The sequence below is a fragment of the Neolamprologus brichardi genome, chromosome 20, assembly GCF_056152115.1.
Source record: "Neolamprologus brichardi isolate AB-2024 chromosome 20, ASM5615211v1, whole genome shotgun sequence".
NCBI classification, from domain to species: Eukaryota; Metazoa; Chordata; class Actinopteri; order Cichliformes; family Cichlidae; genus Neolamprologus; species Neolamprologus brichardi.
The window spans coordinates 23,242,464-23,262,540 of record NC_142123.1 but is presented as its reverse complement, the minus strand read 5'-3'; the positions used below and the strand labels follow the sequence as shown (position 1 = coordinate 23,262,540).

Here is a 20,077-nt window from a genome sequence, read left to right as displayed (position 1 = left end):
AAAGGGGGGGGGGGGAATTAAAAGAGAGGCGTGAAGTGAGGAAAGCGTGAGAGGGAAGAGAGGCAAAGCATCTTGGGTAGTTAAAAGCATTCATTCAGCCTTGGGCTGAGCTTGATGGGTGCAGAAGAAGTCTTAAATCTGGACGGGACTGAACTAGAAGGCAGCTGCAGGCAATGAATACATGCAGCACCCAAAATCAGTTAAAACATGCTTTCTGTTCATGTAATTTACAGATACTGAGGAAGAAAATGTGGGTTTTTTTACCCCTCATTTCATGTGGTTGTCTATATTCGTATATTATAACATATAATATGCTGCTTTTGTACCATTTTCTTTCAAGTTTCCGTCACATGCCTGCAGATGAATTTGGATTCTTTTCCCTCAGTAAACCGTATAGAGCAATGATCCTTTCTCACAATAAGCTGAGATCCTGCATCCCTATTGGACTGGCTGTATGCTCCAGTTTCGCTTTCTTAGTCTGACATAAACACACTTCCTGTTTTCACCTCTCCCACTCTACGCTCAACAGTCATGGGAGAGGAGTAGAAATGAAACAGCCACTAGTCTTTACAAATGAAACCAGAGCCACAGAAGAGACAGAAGTGGGAGAAATCGTTACAGAGGCGGAGATGGCAAATGATGAGACTGAAAGCTAAATATGTGGCTTTATTTTGAGTTTTAGTATATCGCTCACTAATAATAACAACTGGTTATTTAAAGCAGCGCTTAAAAAAATTATGTTGCGACATGCTACACAGGAGCAATACAATAAAACCAAGACTGAACAAAATAAAAACAAACTAGAGCTCCACTGATGTTTAAGACCAATGTGGACACAGATATTTGGTGATGTAAAAATCTGATATACTGGCAAATACTTTTTTCTTTCAGTCACACAAAATAAAACAAGATTTCCCACCATTCGTTATGAACAGTTATTTATGTGTTTCTTTCTTTCTTATAATACAACAAGAAGTCACAGATTACTCTATTATTCTCTGCCCGATTGTGCTCGGATCAGCTGGTTGTTTTATTTGTCGTGTTGTCAACGTTTGTTTTTTTTACATTTCATTTATTGGCCATTTTAAATAAAGCCAACATCAATTCCAATAAGTTGTACTGAGTAATGTACTGAGGAAGTAGACCATTCAAAGCAAGTAAAAAACTCAAATAAAATGTGTTTTAAGACTCAAATATAGACTGACTCGACTTAATTTCCTCTAGCAGGTCATTCCAGAGCTAGGAGCAAGCGATACACTCAGCCAGATGCTGTACAGGTAAAAGACAGGTTCTTTTCAGGTTCGATCGCCACGGGGCGATCGTGGCTCAAGAGTTGGGAGTTCGCCTTGTAATCGGAAGGTTGCCGGTTCGAGCCCCGGCTTGGTCAGTCTCGGTCGTTGTGTCCTTGGGCAAGACACTTCACCCGTTGCCTACTGGTGGTGGCCAGAGGGCCCGGTGGCGCCAGTGTCCGGCAGCCTCGCCTCTGTCAGTGTGCCTCAGGGTGGCTGTGGCTACAATGTATCTTGTAGCTTGCCATCACCAGTGTGTGAATGTGTGTGTGAATGGGTGGATGACTGGTTGTGTAAAGCGCTTTGGGGTCCTTAGGGACTAGAAAAGCGCTATAAAATACAGGCCATTTACCATTTTTTAACCAACTTTAAGCCCAATTTGACTTTTCCATAAACGAAATGTCTTTTTTTTTTTTTTTACCATGGTTGCTGGGAAACTTTAACCTAATCTCTTTATAGTTTCATTTCTTAGGTTTAGTAAAGCCTGTTATCAAGTGTAAGTACTTTCACTTCTTGCTTTTATATGTAGAAGTAAAAACATTTTGTAGATAACAAAACAGTATAATTTAAAATTAATATGGAAGTCATCCATTTTCTTTTTGTGAATTCATCCCTTTAAAATAACATTCTTTTTTTTTAATGTAGTTATGTTTCCTCTTCTCTCTGTTCTACTTTGGTCTACAGACTCTGATTTGTCGCTAGCTCCTGATTTACTGCACTTTAAAGCAAGTCAAGAATGGAAAAAGAATTATATATCTTGAGGAAAATGATGTGTGCGTCCTGATAGAAGTCAGGCAATCCATCTTCTTTGCTGTGGTTCACATATGCTATTACATTGCAAGCCATCATCACACCAGTAACATTTCAGTGTTTCAGCTGGGTGATTTACGTGTGAATGCTTGGAGCTAATGCTGACACATTTTCCTGTCCAAGGTGCTAAAGACCACCACCAAGAGTAGCAAAATGTTCACAGTTTTTCTTACTGGTTTTAGCGGACAGCATCCCATCATTAAATCTAAAAGCAACTTTGCTTTTGCCATCAGGGACCCTCAGCTTTGGAACTACCTGCCTGAGAAGCTCACACAATGTCCTTCTAATAACTTAGAAACTCAATTAACTGATCTCAGCTCAACATATTTGTTTTTCAGTTATTAAATACAAAACTAAATGCAGAATGACGCACAAACAAGAAGCAACTGAAGGCAGCTGCAGTAAAGGCCTAGGAAAGCTGGGGGGAAAACAGGATTTGATGATGTCCATGAATTCTAGATGTCAGGAGTCATCGGCGGCAAAGGACTTAGATCCTTACATTCATCTTAGTATGTTTAATTACTTTTGAGGGGCTATGCATAAAAATGTTTTTAATTCCTAAAGAATTAATGCAATAACTTTACTATATCCCTTGGATTAAAGCTAAAAGTCTGCACTTCATTGTACACTACCACCATAGATTTTAAATCAAATAGTCAAGATTGAACAACATGTGTGTCATTCTTCCAAAATGTATGGGGCAGACTGTAAATGATATCTCTTACTGCCTGTGTTTCTCTGTAGTTTCTGGATGTTTTGACAGTTTTTGAATGAGAAAAATCGACAATATTTCCATTCTGTTGTCTACATTAAAGAAAACAAATCATGCACTGACAAAACCTGCTGGGACCAGTTTTTTGTGCTCCAAACATTTGAAGGAGATTGCTTTTCCACACTGGTGGTATGAAAGTGAACTATTTCTAGGCTTATTGTTGTTGCACTGGTCTGGTTTGATCTGTACAGTCTAATAATATCACCAGATTTAGTGGAATAATAATAATAATAATAATAATAATAATAATAATAATCAGATGTCCATTATTGACTCAAACATACATGTTTATGCATGAAAAGGTGTTTTTCACATCTAAGCTAATGGATTGCCTTGCTCTAATGGTGATGAAATGGTATTTGTGCATGTAAATGCTTTGATGTAGAAGAGAACAGAGAAAGAACAAGTACATTGTAAATAAAGCAGAGCAAACAAGTAAAGAGAAGTAAAGAAAAGTATACAGCAGAAGCAACAATTAAAGTCAGTGCCTGGAGTGTGTTTATGCTGTTGCAGTATAGCAGACACTCTACATGCTCTGAATGTAATTGGCCACCCCCAGAGACTGCCCTAACTCTGGAGGATGAGGAGCAAGCTGAGCTCTGTGAATGACACAGCTTTGACACCAAACTTGTTTCATTAATCCCTAATAAGTTCTTTAACTTAGTTTCCAAAGAATTACTGAAACAATCTGAAATAATCTGCAGGGCATAGCACAGCAGGCCACAAATGCCATAGTAATTAATATTTCACCTTCTCTATTTTGTTAGTGCCACATAAACATACTTCCAAAAAAGAGTCACCCAGTCGATGAGAGCTTTAAACACCCAGCGTCCATCGAGAAGGAACGATAACCCAACATTTCTTTTCAGACACGATGTGAAAAAAAATTAAAATGTTTTCTAGTCACTGTGGTGTACAGTGCAACATCCTGGGTTCAAATCTGGCACAGGACCTTTGAAACACCATATCCAGCGAGTTTCCTCTCTTTCTAAAGGAAATAATACCCTCCAAAACACGTCAAGCATGACAAAAGACAGCTGTGACCAAGGCCTTTATAACAAATGTTTGCTTACATTTTGGGCCATGCAGTGATCTGATTTGCAAACTTCCAGTCCACCCTGTCACTTACCATTTCCTGTGAGTATGAGTGTGCAAGCGCCGGTACAAGTGTGTAAATGAGTGTGTGTGTGTGTGTGTACTATGTTTATATATCTTTGTGGGGACCAAAAAGTGGAAGTTTCCAACACTTGTGGGGACCAACAGCACTTATGGGGACATTTTTTGAGACTCAAAATGTGGTTTTAGTGTTAGCGTTACAACCAGGTTATGGTTAGGTTTAGGCTAAGGGTTAGGGTTAGTCATCCAGTTTTTATGGTTAGGCTTAGGGGTAGTGGCTAGCGTAAGCACTATGTCAATTAGATGTCCCCACAAAGATATGGAAACACGACTGTGTGTGTGTGTGTGTGACACAACTCTATCATGTTGACCAAACTGATCTATTTTTCTGCTTTTGCTGTTGGTAATTGTGAGCTCTCAAGATCAATAATAATTAACTTGCGCACATTAATAATTACATCTGGGACACAGCATTAAAGCAAGACAATTTGAAATCAATCAGCAAAGCCAAAACGATCAGGAAGGGGGCTCGTTTTCTTTTACCATCATTTAATAATTATCCCATTCTAACTCTGAGATAAGTAAACGCTGACGGACGCAAGCAGTGCTGCTGAGCTGAAGAGGAAAACATTAAACCTCAGAGCACAGCCATCATCTTGTTTGCAGTCATGATCCATTTAACCCATTAACTTTACGCCTGAAAATTACTTACTGTATAACAATCATATTGAGACAAAGAGATGGAGCATGAATGAATGAGATATTAATCAGCAAGAAATAGCAAAGCCTCCTTTCTGCAGTGTTACAGAAGTCTAAAAACAACCCACAGATGTTGCTACTCATCAGAAACCTCTGAACACTGCTCTTTAAAAATAGAGCATGTTCCCACTATGCAGTAGGATTTATTTTTGGGTTGCACACGAGCTAAAATTGGGCTGTGGATTAGGGCACGTTGCTTTTTGATGATGAAGCATACAGCACAGGGAGGTGTCTCTTAGGAAACTCGCATGCCTTTTAAAGACCACCCCCAAGTCTGTCCCATCGATGCGACTTTGTGCTCTGCTCCCTCCTCATTGTTGAGAGATTGTCAAGGTCCAAGCTCAGCACGGCTAATGGGTACGCAGCAATGAAGGGTCATATTTCGTGAAGCCTATACTTAATGATTTCCTCCTACAGTGCATTTGGTTAGAAGACTTCAATGTGCACATCAGAAAAAAAAAGGCACTGCAGCAATCAAACTGCTGTGTCATAAAAAGCTGATGAGAGCAGCTGCAAAGCCTCGAACATTAGGACGCGGCAAAGTTTGCAGCTGTCAAGCTGTCACGGCCAATACTTCCGACACAGAGAGGCTAATTAGCAGGGCGATCAATATCACCAGTGAAGAGTTTTAGACATTAACAAGAGGAAGACAAGGAAAATATTGTTTTGCTGCAGTGCTTACGAGACAAAGTGAATGTGAAGTAACTGTTAAAATTAACATCTCACTGTACCCAAAGGAAGCAGACTTCCACTTGCGGCAGGGGGTGACTCTTCTGCAACCTTCAGAAACCAACCTCCCGGGATTCTCTGTGACTTCAGCTGGTAGAGATGTATGCCTCCTACAAAAGGACACACTGTGTTACAAAAAACAAACAAGAAAAAAAAAACAAAAAAACAGAAATGTGGTACCTGCAAGGACAGATATGACAGAAACATTTTTAAAATGAAATGACGGCTGTGTGAGTCTATTTTTGTTTGTGTGCGTGCGTGCGTGTACACGCCCATGTTTAGACTCTTTGTGAGGACAGAAATTTGGCATGGCACTATACTTGTGGGGACCGACAGTCACTTATGGCGACAAAATCCCCGTCCCCACTAGTTTGAAGACATTTTAGAGGCTCAAAATGTCATCTTAGTATCAGGGTTACAATTAGATTATGCTTAGGTTTAGGCATTCATTTTTGATGGTTAGGGTTAAGGTATGAGGCTAGGGAAAGCATTATGTCAATTAGATGTCCTCAATAAGATATATAAATGTTTGAACTCTTCATGTACAAGAAATACATCCAGGTATGCATAACTTCATGCTCTTTTTTTATTACTCCAAACCTGTTTCTCATTTGATTTTGTGAACAGCGGTGCAAAGTAAGTGCTGTACACTGATAACATAACAAAATGGTGTCTGTACTGCCAGATAATTACATTTTTCTGAAACAAATATGGGTAAAATGTCAGTAGGTAACAGTAAAATGTAATGCGTGTGAAAACTTGGGGTGAAAAAAACAGACCTCAATCTGACTGCGTCAAAGAAAATAAATGCAATCCTTCATCCTCCTAAAATAAACCTATGGTATCAATTTCAAAATAGTATGTTCTCAAGTTATCGCATCGCATTCACAAGATTTTCAGAAAACTTGACCTCTGACCTTGACCTTGACCTTGAAGTCGAGATCACTGAGATCTTTAGTAAATACACCAACGGTACCAATTTGAAACTCCTATGTCGCCTCATTCTCAAGTTATCCTATTTACATAATTGGGCGTTCACATAAGTTAAGCTCCTTTGTTGATTATATGCAACTTCACAGCTTGTGCTTTGCCTGTAAAGTTAAAATAGTTTCTTCCTCTACTACTGATTGTTCAGGCATTTCTCATCTTCTTCCACAGGAGATCACTTCCACAGAGATATTTCTCTCTCATCTGTTAAGGTTTTCACTGAGCCAGCCCCTCTTTGGATTGCATGTCTATCATGGGCAAAGCACATTTCTCAAGCTGTGGGTTATAGTCAACCCACCCATCTCTGCCAGAGAATGAAGTCGTCATCGAAAACATACAGCCGCATCTTACTTCAGAAGAAAAACGCTATTATTGTTCATTGTTTAACTCAGCTTCTACACAGCGTCGAGATTTAAAAAAATTTGCACCGAGGCCCTGAGACATAGCAGTGGCTAATTGTGTCATGGCTGCTGCCATTTGCTGCTGTTTCGGCACAATGAATTATTAATTTCAAAAATGCTAATGTCTCTGCTCTGGCTCAGTTGAGAGTTATGAACCTTGGATTAGTCAGAATTTTTCTTCCCGTCCTCCATTAGTTTTTCAGAAAGTCCCACAGAGTCAAGGCTCAGAGTTTGCTTCAGACCATAAATAAATGTCAGGTCTTTCCCATGAGAGTGACACGTCATGTGACTTTAATTTGCATCTTTGGATTCTGTCACCACACACTGCACACTCCCGTGTCTGTAGGGGATTGTTTCAGGGCAATTCCTTGTTAAGATCTGAAATGCAGTTTTCTTAATCGAGAAGGACTCGTGCAAACAGCAGGCTCTGTGTCCTACCCACCGAAGTTGGCAACACGAGATAGGTTTGCGTGATCCCTGAGGAGTACACCGGCCAAGGGTTCGAGACTGCGCTGGAGCAGTTCTGCGACACAGGCCTGTCACTTCTCGTGCTTGTAGACAAGTATCAGTACAGCTGCCTGACAGTGCACTGGAGGACAGCCCGGCTCTTTGTAGGATAGATTTGTGAGTGAATTAAGTACAGTTCACCCCACGCATTGTGCGGTTTTAGAGAGATGCCCTCTCTTCAGAGAGAAATCTGCAGTTCCAAGCCTATTTTAGGAAACGCCTCATGAGCAATAGAAGTTGCAAGAGTGCAGTCTTTAATGTTGTATGTTAATTCTTATAGTATATCACTGAACGTCATCAATCTTTCCACAATCCTGTTACAATAACAAATTACTCTGACTTAATATTTGAGTTAATTGGAAGGGCTTTGCCTATGGCATTATTTTGAGATGCACTCTAAAAAGAGGTTCTGACACCCCCCAAACAAAAGCCCAGCAAAGCTTTATTCTCTTCATTGTCATTCCTACAATAATGACTGAGCTGTATAATCCCCTCCTCTCTGTTTCCCCAACTCTCTGCGGAGGACTACGGGGAAATCAAAGCTGCAGCCCTCGCTAAGGCTTTCCAGAATACCTCCAGTCACCCACTATTACTGCAGCTTGCTGACGAGCTGGCCTTCGTGTGTGTGAAGCCAAACATGTTCAATACGAAAAAAAGACAGAATGTGGAGTGCTCAAAAGGGCCACGGTCATGGATACAGCATATGAAACAATATAATATTTGAACTTGCTCTTTGTTCTCAGACACTCCCAGACAACTATAACAACTGCCATCCATCACAAAACACAATCTCACCGAGCCCAAGTAAACAGGTATAAATAAGACAAGAGCATTTTCATCCTGCATTCCCATTGCAGTTGGCGTGATTAAGTGCCTGACTACTCCTCAGCTCTAGGTTCTGCTCGTCGGGCTTATGAATGAGTGCTGTACAAAATGTGGAGTGGGAGAACACCTTATCATTAAACATTCACTGAAGAACAATCCAATAAAAGCAGGTCACTGAGGCTGATGAGCGCCTGCCTTCCTATCTGAGCCCGGGTGTAATCACATCTGAATGAAACCATCCATTCTGATTACACAACAGCAGACCAATTAAACACCGCCATGTTGCTACTCCTCTCTCATTAGCCATGGAGTGTGTATAAGAATAATCCCCATCGCCGACTGGGCCAATCTCTCCCCACACGCTCACTCAAACTTCTATCAAACCAGTGCAAAGCAATCTTCCGGGAGCATGGCTTATTTATTTATAGCGACTGAGCCAAGTTCGGTGGCTTTTCCATTATTAATGATAATGAAACCTACCAAGCCATGTAACACACAAAATTTTAAACAACCCGACTCACTTGTGTCATGGTGTGGCATATTAACAGGGTGGGAGATGTAAGTGACTGTAAGTCTGCTGTGTGTTGTCAGCAGAGTGCTGTTTTGGCAGTTGTAGCGATTTTACAGTAAACAGCTTTAAGCTGCGATACAAAAGGAAACTCAGGGCCAAGATGAATCGAGTGAGTGACGGAGAAATTTATGGTAGCTGTCACAGCAATTTGAATCTGGCTGCTGGTTGGTTGCTAAGAATATTTGCACTGAGATAGTATATCCAAATCATGGGAACAACATTAGAAGCAGTAGCATGAAAAAAGTTTTTTTATAAGACACAGAAGATGTGCATAGTGAAACTTAGTATGGAATCACAAATAGGCTTAAAAAAGACTTTATTTATACATTTTATATACAAAGATTTTATTGTTTCAAATGTCATTTAAAATTTTTTATGTTTAATGTTAAAAATCATCATTTTAAAATCCGTTCTGTAGATCTTATATTTAGAATTTCTCATTTTATATCTCAATTGCACCACTGCTATGATCACATTGATTGCCTTTACTTGAATTTGTAAATACATCTGACCTACACAGTATTTTAGATTGTGGACAGTTTGAATATATAAATTGTGAAATAAAGCATCTAACTGAGTACCTAATTTGTATTTCCAAAACTCAAAATAATTAATCAAAAGTCAAAGAGATAACGAATTACACTCAAACCAATAAATTTTACTTTTCTTTTCTTTTTTTTTTTCTTTTTTTTTTAAAATACTAGCACACTTGTTTAACCTAACACAAATGGTGTTTTGTGCATAAATGCTAAGACAAGGTCTTGTTAGCATGTTGCTAGGTGGCTGCCAAGCTACCTGGTGGCGTCATAACACATTATGCTTAACTGAGATTTTGTGGATATAAATTAGTTATTGTACTGAATTTAAAATGATACAAAACCTCATAAAAGCACCGTAAGAGCATGAACAGAAAAAAATAAAATGGGCCATATTATCCCGTTGGAATGTGGTTGCTAGGCAATGTGACGATATTGTAACATAATTCCACTTTTGTTGATATAAATGAGATGATACTGCCATGAATTAAAATGATGGGATGAGTTCATGTGTTGTAGGTGTATAAAGGCAAAAAGTAAGTCTTATTTGGCCATTGCTAGGTGATTTCCAGGCAACCTGATGGCATCATAATATATAATTAAAGACTTAAGTTTTGTGGATATAGATTAGATGTTATTTTCTTGACATAAAAATACATGCAACCACTGGTGTTACCCCTCAGCCTCGAAGTACATACAGTATAAATTTGAAAATCCCAGGTGATTTTCAGAAAAGCTGACCTTTGACCTTGAGGTCAATATTCAAACAGCGAGACTCAGTTGTTTCAAACTCCTCTGAAATTTTTAGTAGATGCACCTATGGTGTCAATTTGAAAATCTCAGGAAACATAATTCTCAATTTATTGTGTTCACAAGATTGTCAGAAAACTTGACCTCTGACCTTGAGCTTGAGCTTAAGGTTGAGGCCACTGAGATTAAACTCATCTGAGATTTTTAGTAGATGCACCTATGGCATAAAATATAAAATCGCTGTACTCGAAAACTTGAGTACACCGCCTGCCTGCCCCGCAGGGTGATTATAATACCACATCAGCCTTTTATGGCTGAGGGGTAAAAATGATATGATGCTTTCATAAGGTCCTATAGAGGAAGCGTACATGCTAAATAGAGGTATTTTTAGTGTACTGCTAAGTGGTTGCTAGGCAGCATGATGACATACTACGTGATATAGATAAGAACCATCAGGTGCCTAAGGTATAATTTTGTGTCACATTTGCTTGCTCAATTCCTGATCATGTGGGAGGAGTCTGCAGACATAGAAACACAGCTAAAAAGGCTTTTTGTGTTATATGATTGTGTGTATATTCATTTTAAAATCAAATATAAGTTTCTTCATTTTTGTATTGGTAAATTGTTCTTTTTAGATTTAGTTACCCTCTTTAACCAATTGGACTATTTTATACATATCAAGCTTCCCTAAAAGCATTTCAGCACTTTGCTCTAATTATTCATTTAATTAAATCAATGCTTGAATCTTAAACTGTTTGCTGATGGATTTATTCATAGGCTTAAAAGGTATTTTATTATTCTCTCACCACACATACCAATCCATTTCTAAAATGTAGTGTAGATTTAGTCCTGCAATGTGGGGTGAGAGGTCACGAAGCTTTTCACTGATTTGTACACAGACTACCATCAATTTTATTGCTAAAAAGTGAGCAGCAGCAAGAATTCAGTCTCACTTATTATAAGTCAGTATCAAGTTTGTGTGCAGCTTCCAGCAAAGCTGCAAGATCCAAACTGTGCTGGCAGAGATGCTTAATGCTTTAATTTCGAACCACATTTTACACATAAGCATATTAACAGTCTTGGGACGCTTAATGAACGGAAGATTCTGGGACTTGTGGCCAAATTCACAAGCAAGAATTGCAAGCAGAAGGCTGCTGCCATTTGAGACTTTTCCAACTACATCAAAACACCAGTTTGGTGAGATGGGATTATTTGGCTCTCAAGCCTTGTCCTCCATTTCTACTGCTTTGCTTTTACAGGGCTGAGGTATATGAAAAAAAATCGAATTATGATAACCAAAAAAATCTGTTCACATCTGTTTCAGACACAGGAAGAAGACAATAACCCTGATAATGTCCAAAGAAAGTCTTGCAGCTAAAAACTCAATTCAGATGTTTTAAGTAAAATTAATATTTGGTAATAGTTTAAAAAAAAAAAGTCCAAAATAGAAAATTAACATTAAACACTTTGATTTATCCAAATTCATACAGAACACATAAAAGTTTCATATAACCCATTTTCTGGGATGATTTAAACACCGAGTGTGAAACAAACCTCATATACACACACGTCTCTGCTTTGCAAGCACATACTGAAGTACACATATCCTGGGACTGTACAAAGACAAAGACTGGCACACATCTTCAGGCTGTGGCCCTCCGAATTTGCTTCAGATTTGTAATGGGACATTTAGAGCAGAAGAGAAGCAGCCTGGGAGTGCAGACAGCAGAGAGTATAAGGAAAGAACAGACACAGCCTGGAAAAATGGTATCAAAAACACGGGAAAGGCTCGGTCACAATTTTTCAACTTTTTTAGACACTGTTAGGTTCTTGATACACCGCACTACAGAGGCAGGGGGAGAGACTGTTTGGATCCCATAGCGAGACATCCCTAAAGAGAGAAACTGCAGATAAGGAGTGTGTTTACCAGCAAGAGAAGCCCATCTACTCTCTGCATGCAAGCCATATTCCCTCAGCTTTGTTCACAGCAAATGATGGACTCACATTACAGTTTTAAATCAACCCACAACTTAACTCTGTCAGGAGAAACAAACCTATAAATCTCCAGCTATCAAAGTTCACACAGCCAGCAACTATCAACAGAAGAGTGTGACCTTGGACTGGGCATAAAAATCTCATTACTTCCTCCACACTGCAATATCAAGAAACACCAATAACAGCCCTACCTCAGTTCCTCACTTACCCTGGCTAGCCTCATGATCCTTGGTTATTCATTTTCCTCACTCAAACTGAAAGACTTATGTAGGACAGTGTCTTCACCAAAGTATTTTCTGGAGCAATAAGACAATTTCCCCAAAAGGCACAAGCTTTCCTTTAAATTAGATAAGTATCCGGCAGATGCATCAACTTAAACACATAAAAACAATAATAACAGATTTTTAAAAGCAGGTGGACATACCTGACCATTCTGGAGGCGTCACATTCAGATCTGAAAAACAAATGAGACACACGGTTTTAATGGTTTTTGTTAAGCAGGTAGAAACAGGGATGCTGCAGTGCTTCACTTGTCTTTTGCTGTCCTACTGAAGTTACATAAAACGGCTCACTAACCACCAGGCTTTGATTCAGCAGCTGCATTATTGCAGTAAAGTGCAGCTATCTGACACTGACAGGTGCTACACTTTTAAACAGATCAATCTGGTCTCCTGAGAAGTGGACACAATTTATATTCTAGATACAACTTTGGTGTGACATTTACAAAATATTCCACTGAGTGTGTCAAAAATGCATCTACTGAATCCAGTATCTTGTCCTTGAAGACAAAAGAAAAAAAAAAAACACAAAAAAACCCCAACCTTTTTGTACTTTGGTGTTGATTAAATTCTGCAGTTGTTTTTGAGGCCATATAGTGGCTGCTCGCTCTGTACTGGACTGAGTAAAATTTCTATCATTTTGCCTTCTTGAGGTATATGGGGAAACAAGATAGACCAAAACCATCACAGACAGACTGGCAGACACATCACAGCAGGAAAATCACAAAAGTTAATAAAGTGACACAGAGCCAAATTCTTTTTAGCTGCTTTTTTCCTCCCTATGGGTCCTGGTATAAAGCTGCAAAGGTATGTGCTTTCTTAATAAAAGGTTGGCCTTTTTTTTTTTTTCAATACACAATTTTAGGGTAGCTCATAGCAGAGCACTTAGCCCTTAGATAGGCAAAAAAAACTTTCATGATGGCTTGCGTAATAAAATAGACGACTCGTAGACAAGAAATGTGAAACTACAACTATTCTGGTTGTAACAGCCACAGTGCTGTGAAATACACAAATAAATAATCCAATTAACAGCATAGCTCTGATAACAGGAAAACAGGCCAGTCCGGGACTGTCAACATACTATAGTGAAAGTCAAAGGAGCTTGCAAAGAAAAGCGTCTGGACTTCTTTAAGTTGCTAGAAGACGTTTCACCTCGCATCCGAGAAGCTTTTTCAGTTCTAAGGCGAAATGGCAAAAAGGCAAAAGGCGTCTGGGGAGGGAACTCAAAACTGGATTATAGATGGCAGACAGTTGGTGTCGTAAACCCCCGCCTCTGTTCAAAGATGGTTGCTCACAGTGGACATAGATGGCTTCTTTCACTCCTCTTTCAAACCACCATAGATCAGACACCAGCGAGGGAGGAAAAGAAAGACAGACGCAACATTATCATCCCCTATGTAGCCGGTGTATCAGAAAAACTCAGGAGGGTTTTCTTCAAGCATGACATCCCGGTGCATTTCAGACCCAGCAACACACGCAGACAAAAACTGGTTCACCTGAAAGACAAAACTCCAAAACACAGTCTTAACATTGTGGTGTATGCTGTACAGTGCAGCGAGGAATGCCCAGACTTCTACATTGGAGAGACCAAACAGCCACTTCACAAGCGCATGGCACAACATAGAAGAGCCACCTCCACAGGACAAGACTCAGCTGTCCATCTGCATCTAAAGGATAAAGGACATTCTTTCGAAGATGTCAATGTTCACATTTTGGACAGAGAGGACAGATGGTTTGAAAGAGGAGTGAAAGAAGCCATCTATGTCCACTGTGAGCGACCATCTTTGAACAGAGGCGGGGGTTTACGACACCAACTGTCTGCCATCTATAATCCAGTTTTGAGTTCCCTCCCCAGACGCCGTAACGCCCACTCACATCCTGGGCCATCTGACCTCAGGAAATCGCATGATAAGGTGGGGTCAGGTTTTACAATGAGCTCACCCGAAACTCTGGCTGATTGGGACCCACACCCATTTTCACACCTTGGCTCATGTGATTAGAGGATCATCAGGGGGTCCTTTTGTCCCTCTTTGGGGGGATACTCCCACTGGGTTTAAATCTGGGACTCTCCGCCATTTGACCTTAGAACTGAAGAAGCTTCTCAGATGAGAGGTGAAACGTCTTCTAGCAACTTAAAGAAGTCCAGACGCTTTTCTTTGCAAGCTCCTTTGACTACGATGACCTGGATGACTGAGAACCTTCACAGACACTATAGTGAAAGCATAGTGGCTCTCTCATGAGAGCCTTCCCATGAGTGGCTGGCCTACCAAAATCTCTACAAGAGCACATGAACAACTCATCCATGCGGCCACAATAGAACTGGAGCCCTCACTTGCCTAAGTTAAGTTCCATGTTCATGATTCAACAACAAGAAAGAGACAGGACCAGAATGACATATCTGGCAGAAAAAACAAACAAACAAAACCCACAAAGTCTTGTCTCAGATTTGCCAAAAAAAAAAACAAAAAAACATCTTCATGATGACTTGGAAGGTTTCCTCTGATGTAAAACTAACAGCATAAAATGAACATCATACCAAAAATGGAACATGGTGGTGATGGTCTCCTGGAACCATGTATTTTCCTCTCTAGCAGAAAATCTTGAAGGAGAATCTCCAACGAGCATGTCATGTCCAAAAGCTCAGGCTTACTTGTGTTATGACAATGTCCCAAACACACCAGCAAGTTCACATCTGAGTGACCATGAAGAAAAAGAAAAAAGGTTTTGGATTGGTCTACTCAAAGTCGATGGACTAATGGACCATAAACAACCATACAAAGAAGAGTGTGGGCCGATATCCTTCCACAGTGATGTGAAAGACTTATTGACAGTTGTTCCAAATGCTTGATTGCAGTTCTAGCTGCAAGGTTGGTCGGTCATACCTGTGAACCTTTGACCCCGCCATTTCATAGGTTCTTTTAGAAATTGCCTTTAGTAAATAGCATTTTAAAAGCAAGTACAGTGCTATTCACACTACAGAAATAAAATGTAGCCATGAATGGGAGGAAGATATTAGGAAAGGAGGTTAAAGTAAACTGGGCCACTACTCCAAGTAGCCAGAAGAAAGACACTTCCAATCACTTAAACCACTTGAACCAAAGCATTAAGGGGCAATAAACCAATGGTATGGCTGAATAAGGACAGATTTATGAGCTACTTTGTCGCCACTTTTCATTTTTCACATGGCAAAAACAATGAGGGATTAATTTGGGAATAAACGGTATAGTTACTGGTACTGTACATACAAAGGCTCTTCTTGGAAGGGTTGTGCTGTTCAGCCTTATTGTTGATGATTCTCTGCATAGTTCTTCATTGGTGATTGTTGTCCTCCTCATCATTCCAAGTCATTTTACTTGTTTGCTTGCCTGGGTGTTGGCCATGTACCATTCCTCTCATTTCAAATATTTATATCTCACCTAAACATCTCCTTAAGACGGTCAGCAATTTTTCAGCAACGGCATCCAAAAATCTTAATTATTTCCATAAAGCACAGAAGAAACCTGATACTGTCTGCATTTTCATTAACGCAAATCCCATTTGGACTGTGGAAATAGGCTGAGGTAAGAATACAGCGGAGTCAATATAATGCAGTGGTGGGATGAGATTCATTGACACACATCCTCCAGTCCAGATACAATTACTGGAGAAATTGATTGCTGTGTATACAATGCATCAGTGAAAAAAATGATCAGACAAAAACCATGCTTCACAAATCTTTGACTAAATGATATTTCCATCTTTTAAACAACTTCCCACTTTCTAACCAACCATCCTCAGAGGCGCACAGAAGTGGTCAGTACCCTGGACAGCTCCTCCAGCCTACAGATTGAATAGGACTTCTACAACTACCACTCATATTACTAGTACTACTAGTACTACTACTATTACTGTTACTGCATTTGCAGAAATCCTGACTTGTGTGGTGAGGCATTCATTTTTATGGTCTGTCCTGCAAAACTGTCACCCTTGTACAGAAGACAAATGGACAGTCTGCTGCATCTTATACAGCTCCATGTATCATCAGTCATTTGTATTCATATGGAGCCTGACTTTCTGCCCCTGAGTCACTAACTTGTTGGCTATGGAAGGGCACTGGCAAAAAGGCTGCAAATGCAAGTGCTCATACAATTCTTAATTTAATATGGGAAACTGACAAGAAGCAGCTGCTCATTTACAAATCCAGCTGTTACAGAGCAACTAAAATTAGCATTCACAGAGTCATGTTTCTGATCACTTGGTGAATTTCATGTCTAAAAAAATCCAGTGCATGCATCTCTATTAATCCCTTAAGGAAATATTTCCCTCTTTAACCGATGCTCACCATCCCCAGCAGTCAGTGCTCAGTGGGTTTTAGAATTGCCTGAGACAGCTGAAAAAACACATACGAGCTGTTAGAACGAGTCAAAATGATCAAGTTACCTAAACAGTAAGCAGAAACTCATCATAAAGTTCTGTAACGGTTACAGTGACATGATAGAAGCACCAATTAAAGCCATTTTAAGGCTGTAAGTGACAGGTGCATCAATTTAAAGACATTCTTTTGCCTTAATTAGTCACAGCAGAGACAGGCAGAAAGAAGGTGAGAAAGAAAGCATGAAGTACACATCCTGCTGGCTAGGAATCAAACTGAAGACATGCTGCTGCTGATATTTTCAGCAATGTACAATGAACTGTAAAAACTCTAATGTCTGCTTTACTGCGATTTGCAGGATCTGCCTCTTTGACTGAGTCATTAGAACTCAATCAGAAATTGTACCAACTAGATTTGAGCTAAATTAGATTTCCGAAATGGCTACGGAAAACAGCGAGTTGAGAAAAAGCGCCTTCAGAATGTAGGGTTATATGCGAAAAGAATATTAATGGATTATTAATTCACTCAGGTTCTCAAAGCTAATTTGGGTGGTAATGGAAATAAAAATGAAATCCACTTTTTATTGCCTTATCTAAGTGGAAACTATCATCTTAATGATGACAAATACATGAATGAAAGCAAGAATCCAAGTTGAGCTGTTTTTCTTCTGCATTGCGCTGAAACACCAGGCACTTTCAGGTGCATTCCCAAAGCCTTTTAAATAATGCATGAAATGCCAAATCCCATTGGAAGTATCATTCCACAGGAAGGCCTCCTCAAGCTGTGAGGGTGGTTTCTCCAATAGCGGCCTGCAGAGAAGTGAAATCTCAAGTGGTAGAATTAAGATTTCCACCCCACAACCAGTATTACATTTACTGCCATCTCAGTGGCTTCCACTTGCCCTTTACCTCACTGTATGTGTACGGTACATATTTAAGCCCTTTTTCTTTCTCCTTTGGATCAGATACAGAGTCTGTTGCTGTGAGGACAGTCTGTTTCCTGTTGTGAGAGAGGAAATGATCAGGGAGGCCAGAGCGAGTGCAAAGAACGCTGACTCAGAGTTTATCAATCTGCGTTTCTGCAAGAGTAAGTGCAACTGGACACGGCTGCAGAAATGCATTAGCCTGCTCATTTAATCATATCTCCCTGCTTAGCATCAAATAAACTGGAACACCATCTACTGTGCAACACACAGACAAACACACCTTGCTTCCAACAAATTCCTGTTTTTACACTGTGTATGGCTTATTGTAGGTAAAACATTTTCTTTACTTTCAGATACGTTACCATGTATTATTAAAGCTTGGGCACATTTTCCTAAAGCTGTTTTACTTTCCTCACCTCTTTCAGGAAAGGCCTGTCCCAATGTAATTAGAAACCCATTATTTGTTTTTCACTGTAAAATATTCAGTAGGGTTAGGCCTTGAAGAAATAGCTTCTAGCACTTCATCACTTTTAATGTGGCAAAAATAAAATAAAAAATAGTACTGGGCAATAAAGAAAAACATGTGCATCCATTTCCTTCCACTTATTTAGAAAATATCAGAAGCTACTGTAGTTATTATTATTTATTTTTTTAAGGCATTTGATTGATGACATTGCAAATAAGACTACTACACTGGAGACCATATTTAATACTGCATGCAAACAGTGCTGTACCACATATTTGTACTGCTATTCTCTTACTGTACTTTGTGTTCTATCGGCCTCAACATTTAAAATAAATAAATAAATACAATCAGGACACACAGACCCATCTTCACCTCTGACCTCTTCTCCTCGCACTTGACAAGGCTAACAGAAGGAATGCCATTATGAACGTCGCAGTCCTTGACTGAACTGGATAGACCAAAGTAATTTCCAAAGTTACCTAAACAGTTAGTAGCTTTACTGAATAATATACTGTGGAATTCAGAAGCAAGCGTAGCAGTTATGAAATGCTTTAAGCTTCTGCGATCAAACTCCTTCAAGCTGTGATGAAAAAGAATAAATCACATCCAGAGTTGCACTCAATTTTCAAAACTTTCTACTGAAAGCAGAACAGGCCTTCTTGCAATTTCGTGGCTCTTGCCTCCATTCAGAACAATGCCATCAAATGATCAATGACTTGAACCTGCGGTCGGCTATAACAGCTCACTCACACTGACAGGTCCCTCAGAGGAGGAACACCAAAGCTAGACGCTCTTGTGTACCTTTTCACATTTATTGTCAATATTTTATAAGATGTTTCCTTTTCAAAGAACACTGCAGTCAAGATGCATCATTTTAATGTTTGATGTAGATTTTACACTTGCTTCTCTGGTAAGATGCTTGTTTGTGTGTCTTTATTCTTACTTCCATTTTTTCCCCCCAGTCAAGTACATAAATTAAGGCCATTCATCAAGTCTTAGGCTCCTCAGTGCAATACACACTTCTTGTGTCCATATTACTGAGACCTAAATGATCTGTATTAATCAGCAGCTAATTAAAAGCACAAATGTGTCTTGCTAAGCAGATCTAATGAGTCCTCTCTGTAGTGGTTTGTTTCTCATGGTGCTGTCAAATTATGTATCTCTGAGGAGTTACTGGTGCATGACCCCCACAGGCTGTCAGCTCCTGCATAAAAGGAAAGTGGCAATTATTCACAAACACACATTCGTACACACATACACACTTGTACAAGAAAACTGCACAAAGCCCCATTCTTCTTTTGCCCACTTTAATTTCTCATCATCTTCACTGGAGTACCAGTCAGAGTTTTCCCATCTGTGCTTAAGACTGTTTTTTTAGCTGCCCAAAAGGTTTGAGACACTCAATGAGCAAAAAGATTTTCAATGGGTTCTTTCAGGTAATTTTTCTTTTCCAAGCAGCATTACTCTTGAAATATGTGCAACATATGGTTTGACATCACCTTGCTAATTTAAGCAGTCTTCCTTGAATGTTGGTCAAGAATCAATAAGGCCTCACAGATATGCAAGTTGTCCATTTCATGTACAATAATGTTGCTGAGTGAAACTGGTTGTACAGAAGGGGATGCACTTTCACAGACAAGTCTGTCGCCTCCATTAAAACTATGACCGCGGCGATTAGCTAGCGAACAAAAGCAATCACAAGGAAGTGGTTTGTAAACTGGTTTGGGAAATTAAAGTTTATTCCCCTAGTGGTTGTGGTCATCACTGACCCGTCTGTAGACCTGTGTTAACTAAGACTTCGCAAATCATTTTCTGAGCAACTGCCATCAACCTCTAGCAACCAATTGCAACCAGCTGTGGAATATTCACTTTTACTTTATGACAGGAGGTTGCCAGATGGTCGCAGATCACTTTCTAGGCCTGTGTGACCGGGGCCTTATTCCTACATAGTTACCATGATTGTCAGACAGCCAAAATGGACAAGTTAATCCCACCTGGTTAGTTGTTAAA

General features: G+C 39.7%; 1 protein-coding gene across 3 annotated transcripts in view; it reads right to left on the bottom strand.

Moving 5' to 3' along the window:
- LOC102777856 (IQ motif and SEC7 domain-containing protein 1-like) overlaps window positions 1-20,077 on the bottom strand; it is a 92,401-nt gene that overhangs the window by 61,589 nt on the left and 10,735 nt on the right. For all 3 annotated transcript variants that reach the window (XM_035910127.2, XM_087834232.1, XM_006796455.3), the window contains 2 exons: window positions 12,472-12,501; window positions 5,478-5,585 (listed from right to left, as the gene is read on the bottom strand). In XM_035910127.2, the coding sequence (XP_035766020.1) occupies window positions 5,478-5,585; window positions 12,472-12,501 (138 nt within the window). The remainder of the gene's footprint in view (window positions 1-5,477; window positions 5,586-12,471; window positions 12,502-20,077) is intronic.